Source organism: Montipora capricornis, chromosome 10, assembly GCF_036669925.1.
Source record: "Montipora capricornis isolate CH-2021 chromosome 10, ASM3666992v2, whole genome shotgun sequence".
In the NCBI taxonomy this organism is placed as follows: domain Eukaryota; kingdom Metazoa; phylum Cnidaria; class Anthozoa; order Scleractinia; family Acroporidae; genus Montipora; species Montipora capricornis.
The window spans coordinates 974667-992166 of record NC_090892.1 but is presented as its reverse complement, the minus strand read 5'-3'; the positions used below and the strand labels follow the sequence as shown (position 1 = coordinate 992166).

General features: G+C 40.8%; 4 protein-coding genes across 4 annotated transcripts in view; 1 reads left to right on the top strand and 3 right to left on the bottom strand.

Annotated features, from left to right (window-relative positions):
- Positions 1 to 2567: 2567 nt before the first annotated feature.
- On the bottom strand, positions 2568 to 4221 carry LOC138020142 (uncharacterized). The gene is made up of 2 exons (XM_068867169.1): positions 2719 to 4221; positions 2568 to 2624 (listed from the first exon to the last, which is right to left on the bottom strand). Exons 1-2 carry the CDS (start codon positions 4219 to 4221, stop codon positions 2568 to 2570), a joined length of 1560 nt encoding a protein of 519 aa, XP_068723270.1.
- A 462-nt stretch (positions 4222 to 4683) lies between these two features.
- LOC138020141 (uncharacterized) lies at positions 4684 to 6013 on the bottom strand. The gene is given in 4 exon segments (XM_068867168.1): positions 4684 to 5133; positions 5135 to 5189; positions 5296 to 5471; positions 5972 to 6013. Coding segments are annotated over 4 exon segments (723 nt in total).
- Positions 6014 to 8740: 2727 nt separating this feature from the next.
- On the top strand, positions 8741 to 9268 carry LOC138020140 (uncharacterized). The gene has a single exon (XM_068867166.1). It carries the CDS (start codon positions 8741 to 8743, stop codon positions 9266 to 9268), a length of 528 nt encoding a protein of 175 aa, XP_068723267.1.
- A 1175-nt stretch (positions 9269 to 10443) lies between these two features.
- The window catches only part of LOC138020139 (nose resistant to fluoxetine protein 6-like), an 18386-nt gene continuing 11329 nt past the window's right edge, over positions 10444 to 17500 (bottom strand). The window contains exons 8-12 of the mRNA XM_068867165.1: positions 16715 to 16831; positions 15728 to 15881; positions 13185 to 13395; positions 12809 to 12951; positions 10444 to 10941 (exon numbers count right to left, since the gene is read on the bottom strand). Of these exons, the coding sequence (XP_068723266.1) occupies positions 10822 to 10941; positions 12809 to 12951; positions 13185 to 13395; positions 15728 to 15881; positions 16715 to 16831 (745 nt within the window). The 3' untranslated portion in view covers positions 10444 to 10821. The remainder of the gene's footprint in view (positions 10942 to 12808; positions 12952 to 13184; positions 13396 to 15727; positions 15882 to 16714; positions 16832 to 17500) is intronic.

Sequence of the window (17500 nt, the reverse complement as noted above, 5' to 3'; positions counted from 1 at the left end):
CCGTCCTTAAGGAACCTACAGAAGTTACGACTGCTCTGAAAGGGAAAGTAGGGCCGAGAAAAAGTTTTTCTAAATCGAAAGTTCTTTACCTGTATTGTCATACTTGACCACTCATTTGGGCTTAATATGTTTAAATAGCCAACAATAACGTTCAAAAATGGGCAAATTTAAAATTTGAAATCCGCCATCTTTGGTTTTGTGTATGCAAACGAGGCTATGACGTAGCAATGGTCAAGGATTTCTCCAGATGACTAGATGTACCTGATGTAAACAAGGAAAACACAGGCTAGGAGAGCGATACTTAGTAGACTTGGATATTAATCCAGAGGGTAAATTGTATTAATATTAGCTTCACCATCAGAACAAATTTACCTCGTGGTCGTTTGACAGGGTTTTATATGTGAGTTATATGCAGGAGTTTTACGAAGCGGAAGAGAGCTTGCAGTGCTATCCCGCGCTCATTCCTGTGAAATAAACACCGGGAAATCAAGTTTAATCTGCCTACCGTGGTTTTCTACGAGATCCCTGTTACTATACAACAACTATACAACAACTATACAACAAACGATAGATTTATATATTTCTATCGAATGGTAAGAGTAATCGTTTCAGTAGTGTCTATAAAGCTAACAAAATTTAAATACATTTCAAGTTGTTTATTTTACTTTCTGGAAAAGCGCATAACAGTGAAAGTCATCATTATATTGCTTGATTCAGTTTTCTCGCTCCAATATAATGATATTTTGGACTGGCTGATTGAGATTTCAGTATGAAGCGAATGCTACCAAGACCAATATTCATATACCTGAAGATCCCGCTTGAAGTCCTCCTTAGCAAAATGACCGACCCGAACAGACAATATAGCAGTCGGTTTTCAGGTTTGAGGAATCTATCCATGTTTTACTTTTGCAGGCCAACTTTTCTTTAAATTTTCATTTTCCGGTGGAACCTTCTGTTTTGTTTATTTAATGGACACGTGTCTAGTTTCATCCCCCTCGAAAGCGTAAAACACCAACAGCGGTAATTGTTATTGTGAAAAAGCATGTGTATTGAGCAACATCTGAAAGTTTCGTCGGCGGAACAAATACGTATGCTGAAGCATCAAAGACGGCTGTCGCAGAAAAAAGAAAGTGAAAAGGAAAGGAAGGTAGGTTTGTCGAATATTTCCATGTCGCATGTTCAAGGTTTTAGTCTTGTTAGCATTTGCTGTAGCTGATTTTTGCCGCCTAGTTTGATTGACCAGAGAATCTACAAGTATTAAGTGACTCGAATTTCTGTCGCACTTATGGCCTACTTGGCCTACTAGCTATTGAACCGAAAGACCGTTTACCATAATTCATCTTACATTTGAATTTCTCGGAGCGGAAAGGTCACGCCACATTGAGAAAGTGATCGGGGAACGAAGAGCTTGGTAACGAACACGTTTGTTGACTATTGACACGTCATATCCAAGATGGCGCTTTCCAAGTCACGAAAGAGGCAACTTCAAAGTGCTCTTGTCACATTTTTAAATGGAACTGGACAAAACAGCAATTATTTTTCGAATTCCTTGGGAAAAATTTTAGTAATTTTGAGAAACCTTTTCTAGACCGTACTTTCCTTTAAGGGACATCTTAAGGGTTTTTTTTTTTTTCTAATTTGGAGTTTGTTGTTTCCGGCGGAAATTGGAGTTTGTGTAGGGAATATATTAATATACGCTAACAGGAGCCCAAGAGTTGGAGCGTTAACTCCCAGAGACACTGAAGACTCGCTGAGCTCCACATTTCGAAGAACCACATTTTAATGTTTACTTCGCAAAAACCTTCTCCGCAATACAATTAAAACGAAACAAAACAGAGATGGCCGTCACGCAGTCACTCAACGTTCTCCTTTAATTTGCTAGTTTTCGCAAAGTTCTCTTGTCCATTGTTGTTGTGTTTTTTCATCGTTAAACTGGATTCTGATCTTACTGGCCAATTGTAAACCCGATCCCTTGACGTCCAATTAGAATAGACCACTTAAGGGCGTTCGCGCTAATTGTTTGTGCGCAACGTTACTGCGCAGCTGACGCAACTGTAAGATGTCACGCATTACTTCGAGCATTAGTGAAATTGAGGTTTTAAAACCTTTGCAGAAACCGTGGAGGATAAGTATTGCACAGCGTTGGATCAGAGAAGATCGTGATCAGTCAAAATTGATTAAAAAATATTTATGAAAGTCAAGTAGACTACTGCACGACTGATATTCTCCTTGTTTTATCAGTCGTGCACTAGTCTACTTGACTTTCATTAATATTTTTCAAGCAATAGTTAAAATAACATGGCTAAAAAACGCCGGGGAAAAAATTCCAGGCCGGCAAAAGAATGGCACATTTATTTCCGATTCATCATAAAACGTTAAAGAGAAGTGAGCAGGAGGATAGAAACGCTCTGGAAAAGGTAGCTGCTGATCGAGTAGTGGCTGAAAGTTTAGAAAACTCGAGGACGGATCGTTGCTTAAATTTAATGGTACTTTTTAAAAAAAAAATGTTTTTACTACCCTACGAAGTTAAGTTCAAAATGAATGCATGTTTTTGAAGTTTTTTTCCTTTACTTTCGTGCAAATAGAGCAGTATTTTCGTCCTCGTCCCCTTGAATCGTGCGGACCTGCGTGGAAACAACCAGGGATTAAATTTCACAAATACCACAGTCCAGAAGACGAGCATGACGGCAATGGAGAGATATTATACAAAGCACTAACCAAAAAAAGATGACATAGAATCAATGTGAGCTTCTTGTGTAGCGGATGGAGCTCCTTTGGTTCGCTGGGTAGAAATAATGTCATTCTGTCTTTGGGAAACTGAACTGGTGGCTGGATTAGCATCTGAACCATTTTTGGCCACCATGGTTGGGTCGGCCATTTGGGCACTAGAGGAAGACCTGTTGCCCCTTCCTCTTGGATCTTCTGAAGTACTCTCGTGATTAAGCTAAATGGTGGGAACGCATAGAATAAATAAGGTTCCCATGACATATAGAATGCGTTGATGGCAAATGCTTCCGGGTCTGCTCGGTATGCAACATAAGGTGTGAGCTGGAAATTTATTCTAGATGGAAAAAGGTCTATATTTGGGGTAACATTGAGTTGATTGCGGGCACGTTTAAAAGACTCTTTGTTTAGACACCATTCTGTACACCTCCTAAATGTCCGTGACTCTCTGTCTGCCTCAATGTTCTCCTGGCCGGGTATGCGGGCCATTGTAAGCCACATGTTGTGAATAATACACCATTCCCATATGACCTTGGTGAGAGTATTAAGTTTGGGGGAGTGACATGTACCCATTTTATTCAGCGTAGCTTCTGTGGTGGTATTATCCACCATAACTTTGACATGCTTATTACTAGTCAAAGTGCTACATGATTTAAGAGCAAATAAAACTGCCAGCATCGCTAAGTAATTAATGTGTTCCCTGGCCTCCTCCGCTGTCCAGAGGCCACCTGCTGACAAATCAATTGTTGCAGCGCCCCATCCCATTTTTAATGCATCCGATGTAATTGTAATGTCAACATCACCCTTGCTTATTGAGTTGTAAGCTGTCTCAATGGAGTCAGCCCACCATACAAGTTCATCCTTACTTTGGGCTGATATTTCCATGGTTGCATCAAAATCTCCTTTACTAAAGTTTAGAGCTGTACGTTTATCATACTCCAGTGATCGGTAATGTAGGGGACCATAAGCTGACCCTTGGAAACTTGATACTATGTATCCAAGGTACTGAGCTACTTTCCTTATAGTTGGTTTCTTGCTTTGAGGCAAGTCTGTAGCTGCTTTTTTAAGCTTGGCAGCTTTTTCTGGTGTGAGCCTCACACACATGGACACCGATTCAAAGACAAATCCTAAATACAACAATTTTTGGGTGGGGGTAAACACAGATTTATGTGGGTGTACCACAAAACCTAAAGTGTCTAAAATTTTGACTGTGTCAATAACATTCTGTGCACAATCATCCCAGTCTTGGCCAAATAGGCATGAGTCATCAATATAATTTGTAGATAAGTGGCCAAGTTGTCGAAGGGTGGAGAAAACTGGCTTCATTATTTTTGTAAATTTACGAGGGCAGCACGCCAGCCCATTGGGGAAACATGTAAATTTATACAACACATTATTCCACTCAAATTTGAGGAGTTTTTGATGCGATTTTGCAATAGGAACTGAGAAATAAGCGTCCTTCAGGTCAATGGAGGCCATGTAGCAGTTGGTAGTCATTAATCTAATGGCTGTCCAGACTGAGTCCATTTAAAATGCTGATATTCAACATGCTTTTTATGACTCTTTAAATTTAGGGTCATTCTGAAGGATCCATCTTTTTTCTCAGTTACAAAAATGGGTGAGAGGTTTTCTCCTATTTCATGTCCGCAAGGGACAATAACCCCCTTGTCAAGCAGTTTTTGAATTTCTGCATCTATAATCAGTGAGTCACTGATGTTATATTTTTTATCTTTGGGAATTCTATTTGTTATTGGTGAAGTACAGAACTCTATGTACTGCCCTTTCACACAATTAAGGACTTCTGTGTCAGAAGTGATCTTATTCCATTCACAAAAATAATGTGCCAGTTGGCCACCTTCAAAACTTTCCACCTTGGTTTCTAAATAATTTTTGAGTAATGGCTCACAAACGATAAGGTTGTTTACCTGTAAACTGTTAAATATGTCAGTGGATAGCCTTTCAACATTCAGGAGAGTATGACCTCTGATTGGGCTTCCACTGACGGCTCTTCGCTAAAAAAGGCTGCCTTCTACGCTTGTCTGATTTCCGCGGGAAATTTCCCCGGTAATTATTCTTGTAATTTTGGCGGTTTTCTACTGCGCCGCCTATCCTGTTCGAAGCTCGGATGCTATTGAGCCGGGCCTGGAGGTCGTCTCCAAACAAAAAGGTCGTCACAGGTACATGTGAGGCACATAACCCTGCATATTCTTTGTTTAAGTGGGGTTTTATGGACTCCCTTCGGCGGTGTGACATTTCAATGTGAGCATGACCTAGAAGGGCAACCGCGTCGGTATTCATCTTTATCAACGTTTTTAGGTCAGAGTCGACATTCGACTGTTGTGTATGCTTCACATTCATTATCAATTCGGGCGATTTGCACAGTAGTGTTCCAACCGTAGCCAGTGTTTTTCTGAGTTGAGCTTTACCTGAGGTCATGCTGTTTCGCTGAGTGGCTCAACGTATCCCATATTGGGGGTTGCCGTATATGAGGATTCAGTTCTTCCCTGGCAGCACCCTTTTTGCGATGTTCTTTGCAAATAAAGTTGGTATAAATAAATAAATAAATAAATAAATATTTCGGGATTTACCCGTGGTGTTGTGAGAGTCTCACAATTCGAGGGACGTAAATATTTCCCATACTTATCTTTCAGTTTTGAGTCTGGCAATTTCGCAGACCATTTTTTGTTTATGATTTCTGCGAGTTTTTTATCAATAGCAGGTCCCGTATCCTCCGAGCTCTGCAGTTCCTAAGCAATCTCCGACAACAATGGGTCATTGTCGTCTGTTTGCTCGTGTCGAGCATTGTGTTGTTTTAAATCGTCGCCATAAAGCTCCTCGAGGTCTTTGTCCGAGTCATCATCTTCTTCTGAGGAGCTAATATCCTTCGAAGTGGTTGCTCTTTTCTTCTTTGGGTGAGAGGAATGGTCCTCTGGTACGTTTGAGTCGCTTGAGGGATCGTTGCATCACCTGCATAGAGCCCGCCATCGCTTCGAGAGAACTGTTCAAATTCTGCATAACCTGAACCATCGGGTTCGTCGTTGTTGGCGTGGTACTTGTCTGCTGCTCCTTTGACTCATCACTAATCAGTTCATCCTCCTCTTCGGGTGTTTTTCTTCTGCTTTGGTCGCAATCTTCAGACACAGTACTGAACGCTCTAAGATTACGCGCGCAACTCAATGCTTGGGTTACACGTACATATCTCACGTGACTCACTAGTGAGTGAGACTGTTATCGAAATAGAATTCACCTTGATAGTGAAGCTTAGGACTGTTCCAAATGAAATTGTCATTTCGATTTAAGCACTGCAGTAGCACGCGTGGCACGGCTGAATTAGGTTCGATAGTAGCAGTATCACGCGCGGCACGGCTGAATTAGGGTGGGCACGACTACTTAGCACGGCAGGACTTGCGGTGCCGCACGGCAGTAGAGCGACTTGGTTTCAAACGGCGTGCGATAATGGTTGCGCCGAACTCAATTCATAAATTAATTTAATGTATTTTGCATTATTTGCATACTATTACGCTGGATGGATGGTTTGTTTTGTCTTTTGAATTTCGCGCGACTGTATTAGGTCCAACGTTTGAAACCGCTGCCGTGCCATCGTCGTGCCACTGCCAAGCCAAATTCATTTGAGTTCGGCACGGCAGTAGCACGACGTTTGGAACAGGCCTTAGAGGACACAAACAAAAGAAATGAATAAACATGTTCATTCAGTTTCCTTTGTTTGTGTCCTCTAGGCCTCGCTGCCAAGCTGAATTTTAATATATCGAAAGTGAAACTTCCGACGCCAACTACAGATGCCGGAATCAATTGATGCGTGACATAACTCACCAATCAGCATCTTTGGCTTCCACGGTACATTCGTACATTCGAACTCGGCGCCGATGGAATCTGTACGAATCTTTTCACTGAAGAATTTCTAAATACATATCATAATGGTGTTCGAACTGTGCACTAAACAAAAACTCCAATTCACTTTGTGGAGGCGGAGTCGATCTTCGGTCGGGTATGTTCGGAAATTTGATTGATGGTTTGAAGGTGAGATTCCGCAGAATTAAGAAAATTTCAGTAAAGTCAGTAAAGATCAGCGAGTCTTCAGTGTCTCTGGGAGTTTGCGCTCCTACTCTTGGGCTCCTGTCAGCGTATATATCCCACAATAGAGAGATTAAGCATGACGTTTACGCCAAACGGCAAACGTCGGAGTGAAATTAGGGTTTTGCCAAAGATGGAAGAACCCTGCTTGATATTAGCTCATTTCTCTCCTGTTAGCTCTATATATCAAGCAACTTCTCAAAGGAACGAGACAAGTTAAAATGAAGACAACGAGACAAACGAGACAAGTTAAACAGATAAACAGATAATCCGCGGACAAATATCCGAGCATATTTTCGCGCCAAATGAAGGCTATTGTTTATCTATTCACCTTCACTTCGGTGAATAATTGTTAGTTATATTTTTTATCTGTGAATGACACCAACATATGTCATCAAGCTTTATTCGGTTGTAGAAATAATCCCTAACAGTGCATTTTGCGAAAAAACATGCACAAGATCTTAGGTTTAGCATGACCTTAACAATCCGGAACAATAATTTGAACGTACGTCAAAAAATTGATTTAGACTGAAGCCTACCTCTCAAAATGTTTGATATTAGTTAAATTTCAAAGATTCAGTCGTCCTCGGCGCTATAAATTGAATTGAACCACCTTTACTTGAAACGCTTTCTTCTTCACAAAAGCCAATTTTTTGGCTTCCCAAGGTCCCGCCATCAATCGTGCACAAAAACGAGAGCTTCAACTCTGCCTGGGTATATCCAGCCGGTCCCAAGACCGGGTAAAAGAGGAGGGTTGGGCATGGGGCTAACAACCCCATCCCGTCAAACAATTATTGTTACCGAAACCAACGCCAGAGAAACAATCATTGGTGGTGACGGGGATGATACTAGCCAGGGAACTGGACGGATGACGGATGTCAACCAAACCCTCCAGGGAGTTGACACCCCGACTGTGGATTTCTTGAAACCGAAAGAGAAGACTAGAATAGCTTGTTGGAATGTAAGAACTTTGTACCAGACCGGTAAGCTTGCCCAAGTAGTAGGGGAGTTTCAAAACTACGGCCTCGACATCCTTGGTGTCTGTAAGGCTCGTTGGACAGGGTCGGGACAGAGGACATGAGCATACCATACTATGTTCGGGCGGATTGGATGGCCATCACACAGAGGGAGTGGCCTTGATCATGAGCAGGAAGGAGAGGACACTCATCGAATGGAAACCATCAGGATCGAGACTGCTCAAGGCCAGGTTCAACTCAAAGTACACTAAGTTGACGGTGATAATGTGCTATGCTCCCATTGAAGATGCTGAGGAGGCAGACAAAGATGCTATTTACGAACAGCTGCAGGCAGTGACTGATGAGGTCCCAACACACGACCTTCTTATGGTGTTGGGAGACCTGAATGCCAGACCCGGGAACAATAACATTGGCAGGGACCGTGTGATGGGGAAGCACGGTATAGGTACCATCAATGACAATGGAGAAAGGCTGTGTCACTTCTGTGATGAAAACAACATGGTCATTGGAGGTACCTTGTTTCAGCATAGAGATGTTGACAAGACGACTTAGCCCTCGCCCAGTGGAGCCACTGATCAACGGAAAATGGAGAAGCTCCTTACAAGATGTAAGGGTCTACAGAGCAGCAGATGTCGCCAGTGATCACAACCCGCTGGTGGCAGTTGTCTCACTGAAGCTGCGGAGGGCACGAAGAGGACAGAGAAGGGGACAACACTTCCATTCTCGTAAACTGAAAGATGACCGGATCAGACAAGCCTTTAGACAGGAGCTGAAAAAGCGCTTCCAAATCCTGGGGGAAGAACAGGAGATGAACGTCGACTCCTTTAATCAGGCATTCAAAGCAGCGGGAGAGAAGGTCCTTGGATTTAGAAAGAGGAAGAGGGAGGAATGGATACAAGGGGAGACCTGGGAGAAAATAAAAACAAGGAGAGTAGTCAAATGAATGAATGAACTCCACCCAGTCAGAACGCGTCCGTGACCAGCTGAGGAGAAAATACTCAGAATTGGACCATGAGGAGAAAAAAATGACCAACCTAGACAAGAATAACTTTGTAGAGAGACTGGCGGATGAGGCAGAAAAGGTTTCTGGTATACAAGATCTGAAGAACCTACATAGAACTAGAATCATGTTAAATAATGGTTTTAAAAACAACGATATCCCTGTAAAAGACATAGATGGCAATGTTCTTTCGAAACAAGCAGAAAAGCTAGCACGCTGGAAGGTACATTTTGGAAGCATTCTAAATAGGCCAGAACCTGAACAAGTAGCTGGGATTCCACCGGCAGTAGAGGACTTGGATATCTGCATAGCTCCACCTACCATGGAAGAGGGGAAAGCTGCCATCAAAGCGATGACGAGCGGGAAGGCAGGTGGAGCAGATGGAATGACAGCAGAAATGCTCAAGGCTGAAGAAACTGAAACACCACGCCTTTTGATGTGCATATTCAGAGAGATATGGGAGAGCGATTCCTGAAGCGTGGAAGATCGGACTCATTGTAAAATTACCCAAAAAGGGTGATTTGGGTGTCTGCAACAACTGGAGAGGCGTCACTCGGCTCGCCTTTACCAGCAAGGTCTTCAACAAGATCATCCAGACAGGACTGGCTAAACAAACGGACGAGTAAGTACATCAGGCAGGAACAGGCAAGCCGTTCCGCCCTGGATGCTCGTGCTCTGACCACATCTTCACCCTGAGGCAAATTCTAGAGCAGAGCAAGGAATGGAATGCTCCCCTGTATCCCAACTTTATTAACTTTGAGAAGGCGTTTGACGGCATTCACCGAGATACCCTGGGGAAGATATTAAGGCACTATGGGATTCCACCAAAACTGGTAACTGTCATCAAGATGCTTTACCTTGAATTCAAGTCCCAGGTTATTTGCAATGCAGCGCTTACAGACGCCTTAAGCCTGACCACGGGTTTGAAACAAAGGTGTATTCTCACCCCCTTTTTGGGTTTTGAAACAAGTGACTAGTAGTGGAAGAAAAGGGATTAGATGGACATTGACCAGTGTCTTGGAAGACCTTATTGCGCTGCTCGCCCACCGACACCAGGACATGCAGGGCAACTACAGCAGGGAACTTAGGCCTGAAGATCAACAGTAAGAAGACAAGGTACTTAAGGATGAGTAGCAAAACCTCACCATTATGGTGAATGGGGAAGTGGTAGATGAGGCTGAACACTTTACCTACCTGGGATCTAAGGTGTCCACCAGCAGAAATGGAGAAGAAGAGATCCTAGTCCGGATTTCAAAGGAAAGCCAGGGCTTTGCTCCGCCTCGAGGCACTTGTAGATCCAAGAACATCACCCAGATGACAAAGATCCGATTCTTCAAAAGCAATGTCTTAAGCACTCTACTGTATGGCGCAGAATCCTGGAAGATGACCAAAACCATAATCCGTGAGCCCCAAATGATAATTTTACATTATACCATGACGCTTTTTGGTCATATCCTGCACTTAGTGTTCTGTGGGTGTCTTTCGCTCTTCACACCCTTGTTGGAACGTGATTTTTACTTTGTAACTTAGCTATAAAACAAGTTCCATGTACCATCTTGTCCAATTAAACTCCCTGACGAAGTTTTAGTGGTCCAGACGAAACCGGCCGGAGAAAATGAAACTGACAAGATGACAAGATTTGCTGCTGTGTGCTGCTCACTAGTATTTTATTTAAAAACAAAGAATAAAAAAAATAAAAAATGAAAAATAACAATAATTGAGAAAATAACAATTAAAAAATAAATCAACCAGAAGTCCTCGTTGGGCCACCAGGCTTCGGCTTTTTGTTAAATCACTTGAGGAAAACTGCAACAGTGGACAAACTGAGAGTTGAATGAAACAAGGTGCTGATAGCGATGTCGAGTCAGCCGAAACCACCAAATGATGACATTTCTTCAGGTTGTTTACAGGTCGGGTAAGCCAGTTTACGCTTTTTTACATGATACCAATAAAGGGAGATGTCATGGGTTACCAGTGTTTAAAGTAAAGATCTGCGCATGCGTTTCAACATTATTGGCATTACATGCCCTACTTCTTATTTCTAAAGAAAAACGCGTTCTCCAACTGCATCATAGGAAACTCCACACAAACAGCCAGCACAAACGCCACAGCGTAGGACATCGCTACTATGGAAACGAAGTAGAATGCCTGCAAAAGGGAAACACAAACATTTACTCTCATGGCTGAGAGATCAATAATATCTCGGGAGATGGTCTAACAAAAAAAGGTAATCGACGTTTCAGAGATCATCGAAACCATAACCCATTTCACGCACAAAATTGATACGGGACACTCAAAATAGCGACACGGTACCAATATTTGGAGTGCCGAGCACACCTCCACATATGTGCGCGGCATCCCTATGATGCATGACACGGGTGACTAATATACCTTAAAAAACTTAAAATTTACCGTGTCGTGCGGCCTGCAGTCATTTGTTCGAATTCCGTTTAAGTCTGGATGTTTTTCAAGTTGTTTATCTGACTGCGATGATCCTTCGAACTTTCATTTCATCGTCATCCCGCACTTCACAAATATGATATTTCAAATATTCAAAAATATGTTTCATTCATCACTGACGCGATAGAACTTCAAATCGCAATTGATCAGCTTCGATGACATCGCTTGATCGCTCAGTTGGCAGAGCAGTGCATGCGCGCGAAGCGCAATTGCTTGGTAACACGGACTTTGAATCCCGTCCAATCCTGGATTTTTTAGGTTTGATCTTTTCAACTTTCATTTCATGTTTATTCCGCACTTCACATCTGTGAAATTTCATATACAGTAAAACCCCGCGAGTAAAAACCTTCCATTTTAAAATTTAGCCTAACTGTGGTTCTTACATAAGTGGCAATTAACAGAAATTTAGGCTATTTAGGTTGTTAAGGACGGTGCCTACTAATTTATTAAAGATTATGCAGGAAATGTAGATCTTAACAAGTGTTATTGAAATCCAAAAAGAAAATTGGGGGTAAGCACGCATTTTTCAAAGATAATTGATGAATAATATTTGTAAAAAGCATTAAAATACAAGGCAATGTATGGCGTTCTTTCGCGAATTGAAGCTTAATTATCCCTAAAATATGCATTGTTACCCCCAATTTTCTTTTTGGATACCAAGAGTACTTACTAAGATCTACTTTCTCCAGATAGTTTTAAACTGTATTGGTAAGTATCACCGATAGGAAACCCGAGTATCTCGAGATGCGCAGAACATATGTACAATAACAATAGTAGGCATCGTCCTTAAATAGGTTCTTATTTTCTGAAGAAAAAATCACGCTATAGATAGCAGAATTTACTGGTATTCGGTCTTCATCCCCCATGCAGCAGCCGGTTTTTCCCTATCCCTTATATAAAATTTGAATAAAATTTAAAGACAGAATAGAGAAAATCACACAAAAAATGACCATAAGTAAAATCAAAAGATCACAAGAATCCTCAGAACATCAACAAATGCTTTTACTGTTAAAATTCCAGTTCACAATTTAAACAGAGCAGATTAAAATGTTGTGCCTTTGGCAACAATTACTGAATGTTGGAAATGTGTACAAATGAAAGTATATGCTGTTAATAACAAATCATCAGCGCTTGCGTAAACAAATGCTCATCTTAAGAAACGAACGTTTGTAGAGAACTTTAAATGTCAATTGATCTTATTTGCCAAAGTGCGTACATTTTGTAGATTTTAGAAAATAAGAACCTGTTTCAAATTTTAGGGACAACAGGTTCTTGTTTCGAGGGGGTCTTCCTGACAATTTTAGGGTATCAGGTTCCTAAAAAAAAGATCTCACTCGCGGGGTTTTACTGTATTCTAAAATCCCGTCGATTTGTGTTTCCTTATTTTCATCGTGTTGAACAAACTGACGTGAGGTTATCATATCTATGAATAATTATTTCCTCAACCTAACATAAGTCCAGTCACATCTGCTGTATACTCAGCACCAAGAATTCTGAATTAAAGAGTGATGGACTGCTCATAAAGACATGGTATGTATTACTGTATTCAACTTACCAATATCTTGTCGGTGTATTCTGTCGTGTGTTGAAAGGACCCGAAGTAAGCTCCCAGAACCATCAAATGCAGCAAATACGCACTGTATGTCAAACGGCTCAGTGGAATCCAATACGACGCAGATAGGAACTTGTTTACAAGACCTGCAACACAAACATTATACGAGGCAGACTTGGACGCCGGACGACAATTTTATCTCTAATGAAACGTCTACGCCGCGTCCATGCTTGAATGGTGCATGTACGTGTTAATATGATGATCATTCAGTATTCCTTAGTTTTCACACAATTCTCCAATATTTAGGGATTAACATGTCACTTAAAAAATAAAGTTTACCATGAGAAGAATTATCGTATTGATTTCGAGTTTTACTTACTTCCATATCCTTTGTTGCAAGCGTAAATGACCCATGCAAGCGCCAGACCCCACGTAAAGCGACTAAAGGAGCCGTAAGTAATGTTCTCAGCCTTATTGAATGGCGTGCCTCCTTTCTTGGTAGAAGGATAAATACCATACACAACAGTCACACCGAGACCAATTGCCACAAACCAACCGACCAGACAAACAATCTGTCTCGGTATTTTTCTCTGCAATCAAAGTAATCAAAGATACCCTTTGGTGACGTCACTGACGCAACTTGTAAAAGAAAACTGAAATGTGTTTTTTCAATAACATTTATAACAGCTTTAGGTGACTTTAAAGGCATGCTTTTTTATGCATTATGTAGTCACATCAGAAGGCACAACCAATGAAACTCGGTGTGACAGTATACAGCCACTAGAGTGTGTTCGGTGGCACTAAACGGGACATTACTGAACTAATTAAAAATAAGAAACAGCGCAACGAAACACCATATATGATACCACCATACATTGAATACTAATCAACAAAGGTTGGATCTTGAGATTATATGTCCCTTTAGGCCTAATTTGGCCTAAAATGTTGATGCTCTTAATTCATTGAGATTAAGATTAAGATTCAGATTCAAGTTTCAGATTAGGAGAAAACGTTTTAGGCCTAATTAGGCCTAGGTATTTAATCTCAAATCCAACCTTTGTCAGTTAGTGTTCAATGTATGGTGGGGTCATACATGATGTTTTGGTGTTTCCTTTCGGTGTTTCGTGGTTTAGTAATGCTCCAATAGACACGAGTAACACGAAGCCGAGCTGCTCGTTCATGGAGTAGGCACTGAGATAAGTATTATTTCGATCATGTCTGAAAGTTTGTGTCTGTCAATGACTGATGCCAACGGCAGAGGATCGAACAGACAAACGCTTACTTTGCGAAACGAAGTCACTTCCGATCACCACAATATCTCAAAGATCTTCAGAGTGTTGGAGAATAATTCCATAAGTACTAAATAGGATAATTTTCCAAAAGATAAAGTGAACTTGAAAACTTCTTTAGCATTTTTCTTGTTCTTTTGGAAACGGCTTTCGTCAACGTTTAACTTGAAAACATCTCCTCTCCTCTTTTAAGATGCACAAAAAGGAGTCAGTTTCCAGTTGGAAAAATCCATAATTGCTACTATTTTACTTTCCACGAGCGAAACAGAAAATCATTAATAGTAATTCACTAAAAAAGACGACGCACTGTAAAAGGCGTGGCGCATTAGGCACATGGTAGATGACTTGACAATCAACTGTGGTCGCATACAGAGCTTTGTGATAATTTGTGCAATAAAAAAGTTCCTAATGGCAATGAGTCCTTAACATGCTATCTGTCGTTCATTTTTTTTTAAATCCCCCGTTCATTTTTCTTGCGTTGGACTAGAATATCTTTTAGGGTTTCATCCCTTTGTTGCTGTTTGTTTATCCCGATCTTGGATAATCAGAGCGTGAGGCGATCCCTTTTTAATAGTGCGTCACCGTGTCGCAAGGACACGGTAGGCTCAAATCTTTTGGTTCTACTTTTCCTCGAACGTAATTGTCTTTAACTCGCATCATCCTAGAAATGACTGTAACACGCTTTACGTCCGCTGCAATATTTCTTGGACAAGGTCTAAGTTAGGTGATAACATAGTGGCTAGTTCTCATTGCAAGCAGATCCCGCATATTTTAATACGCCCCAATGGGACGTATAGTTTTCCAAAGCTTTCCTTGGGGTAACCCCTGTGTCACTTAAGAAATTTAGCATACGGCAAAATGCCCTTTGCCAAAAATGGATAAAATTTGTTTTCAAATTTTCGTATTTCTTGACTGTTCGATCCAGGTATTGAGCAACTTCTCAAAGGAGCGAGACATAAATGTTAGAATGACAGAATTCTTACGCTTTCATGACAAGCAAAAGGAGGCTGTCGCTTCCCGGACAGGAGATGCTACTATAAATCTATCTACTGTTTTGCTGACTCAGATTTTTCGGGACTTTAACCCTTTCACTCCTAATAGTGCCACTTATAGATTTTACTCTGTCTAACGCCAGACGATTTTACTCGTCAATGGGGAACCCCACGGGGCTGAAAGGGTTAAAGGGGATATGTCATGCACAATGATGTAATTTCATGACACCCAAAATGCCCAAAAAGTACAATGAAACAGTGCAATAACCACTTAAAACTCTTGAACAACATAAAAGAAATACAGCAAAAAGGAAAGAACTGCATAGATGGACACAAATGGACAAGATTTAAACGGAATGCATTTGGGTAATCTTGGAAAAAATTGACCCGACATTTTTCACGTTAATGGCAAATCGCTTGGATAAAGACAGCTTTTTTTTTCAGAATCATCTTGGTTGTGATGTAACGATAAATTTATCAGTAAAGGAATTCCACATTACCATTTTCAAGTTTTAAACACATGATTAACTAAAGACTTCCCCTAAACACTCTAAATAACGTGACAGTCCCTTACAAAAGGCAAACAGCGGTCGGAAAAATCTTTAAAAGCGATCGCGAATAGGTCCTTCTCTACTACTTACCAATGGGCTTAGACGAGGTGCTGATTTTTCAACGTGGATCAGATATCCAAGGACCATTCCCACAAGATAAGGTGAGATGCGACAATATGGCTTGATATACAACAGGTTAGAGAAATTGTTTTCATCATCATTGTTTGGTTTTTTATTAGGATCCCTAAAAAAAAAAAACTAGAGAAATTGTTTTCATCATCATTGTTTGGTTTTTTATTAGGATCCCTAAAAAAAAAAAAAACCTGCCATTTCCTGAGAAACAAGCAGCCGGGATCGTGCAGGGTTGGGGAAACTAACCACTCACAGAGCAATCAGTATTTCCGGAATTCTCTGACTGACTGCTAGTGGCTTTTCTTTGGGTATTCTTTCCTCAAAACACTAAACCCTTTAAGTGAATATGATTTTACTTCATTTGACTTTGTTGTCACAACGTTGTTATTAATTTGCTAGTTTTCAATCGTGGAAAAAGATGTCAAAGTAAAGGAATGAATTCCTGTAATTGCTAAAAGCAAAGAAAAGGGCAAACAACTAAGTTCGTTTGCTCTCACAATTTGAAACTAGCGTAGTAAAAACAAAGTAAAATATCTGTAGAAGTAAACAGATTGCTTACCTTTTATAAAAACAGAGGATTTGCTTTGACTCTGACTAAATCAATAATTTGATTAACACTTCTTTTTTTGCTCTTTAGAAAAAATAAAATGCGAATTTCGGGTATGACCAACATGCCAAGACCCTTTTGGAGGTTACGCAAAGAAAAGGGAATTAGTTTCTACACCAACTCACGCAAAAATCCTTTGACTCCCAGCAAAGAAGAAAACAGTTTGTGAAATGCATCACCGCTGCCACGACTGCCGGGTGCAATTTGCTTTAATTTGCTTCATTGACTTGGAACACTGTGTCTTTAAATGGTCTAATCTATCTATTCGTAGCTGATGTTGTTAAGAAAAACAAAAAAAGAAACAAACAAGGAAAAAAAAAGAATCATGGAACACTTACTCGCCCATGCCGAATAGTACTACTTTCAGGTCATAATAATCAATTATCACTCCAGTGACAACAAAAGAAATTCCGAGAAGTCCACCCACACTGGCAAACACTCCTTTCCACTTGAATCTAAAAAAAAAAAAAAAAAAGAACAGTTCACAGGCAAAGTGAATTTGATTTCAAGTCGAACTTTGAAAAGAGGAACAAAAATTTCAAACAAGTCGATCACAGCACCAACAACAGAACGGTCAGCAACTCCTTTCCAGCAATAACAGCTTACATTTCTAATGACTATCCTGCCAAGTGTCGCTTGAAATAGCAATTGAAGGCTAGTTTGTTCGATCCCTTTTTCCCTGGGTATAGATCTCTGCAGAGAAAGGACTCTTGTGGTTGGTAGTCCTGGAAATATTGGGGGAGGTAGTTGTGGAAAGGGTCTCTGCAACCATGATAACCTGAGCTCAAGCCCTCAACGGCGAGATTCATGTTTCGCCCTTATCAAGTTGTTGAAACCTTAGAGACGAAGCAAGTCAATAAAAGGCAAGTGAAGTAAAGGGAACATTTGTTAATTTTGTCTCTAATTTACAACTGGTATATCTTCCATTTTGTTAAATTCTCACACAAACCCACTAAACTGACCATGCAGACCTCAGAAGATGCAGTTGCTAGAGCATCGCACAGATATCTTAGAATTTCTGAATTCGAATTTCATTGAAGTCCAAAAATGTCATGGCTTTTTTGGCAATGATCGCTCAAATTGCCTTGGTACGAGCAATGATTTTCGGTTCACTTCATTGCCGC

Bases quoted from the DNA above. Each gene is read 5' to 3' on its own strand.
- LOC138020142 (XM_068867169.1), bottom strand. From the start codon at position 4,221: ATGACTACCAACTGCTACATGGCCTCCATTGACCTGAAGGACGCTTAT. The intron at 2,625-2,718 runs GTTAGTGCTTTG...GTTTCCACGCAG, and splicing joins TTCTATGTCATCTTTTTTTG to GTCCGCACGATTCAAGGGGA.
- LOC138020140 (XM_068867166.1), top strand. From the start codon at position 8,741: ATGAACTCCACCCAGTCAGAACGCGTCCGTGACCAGCTGAGGAGAAAA.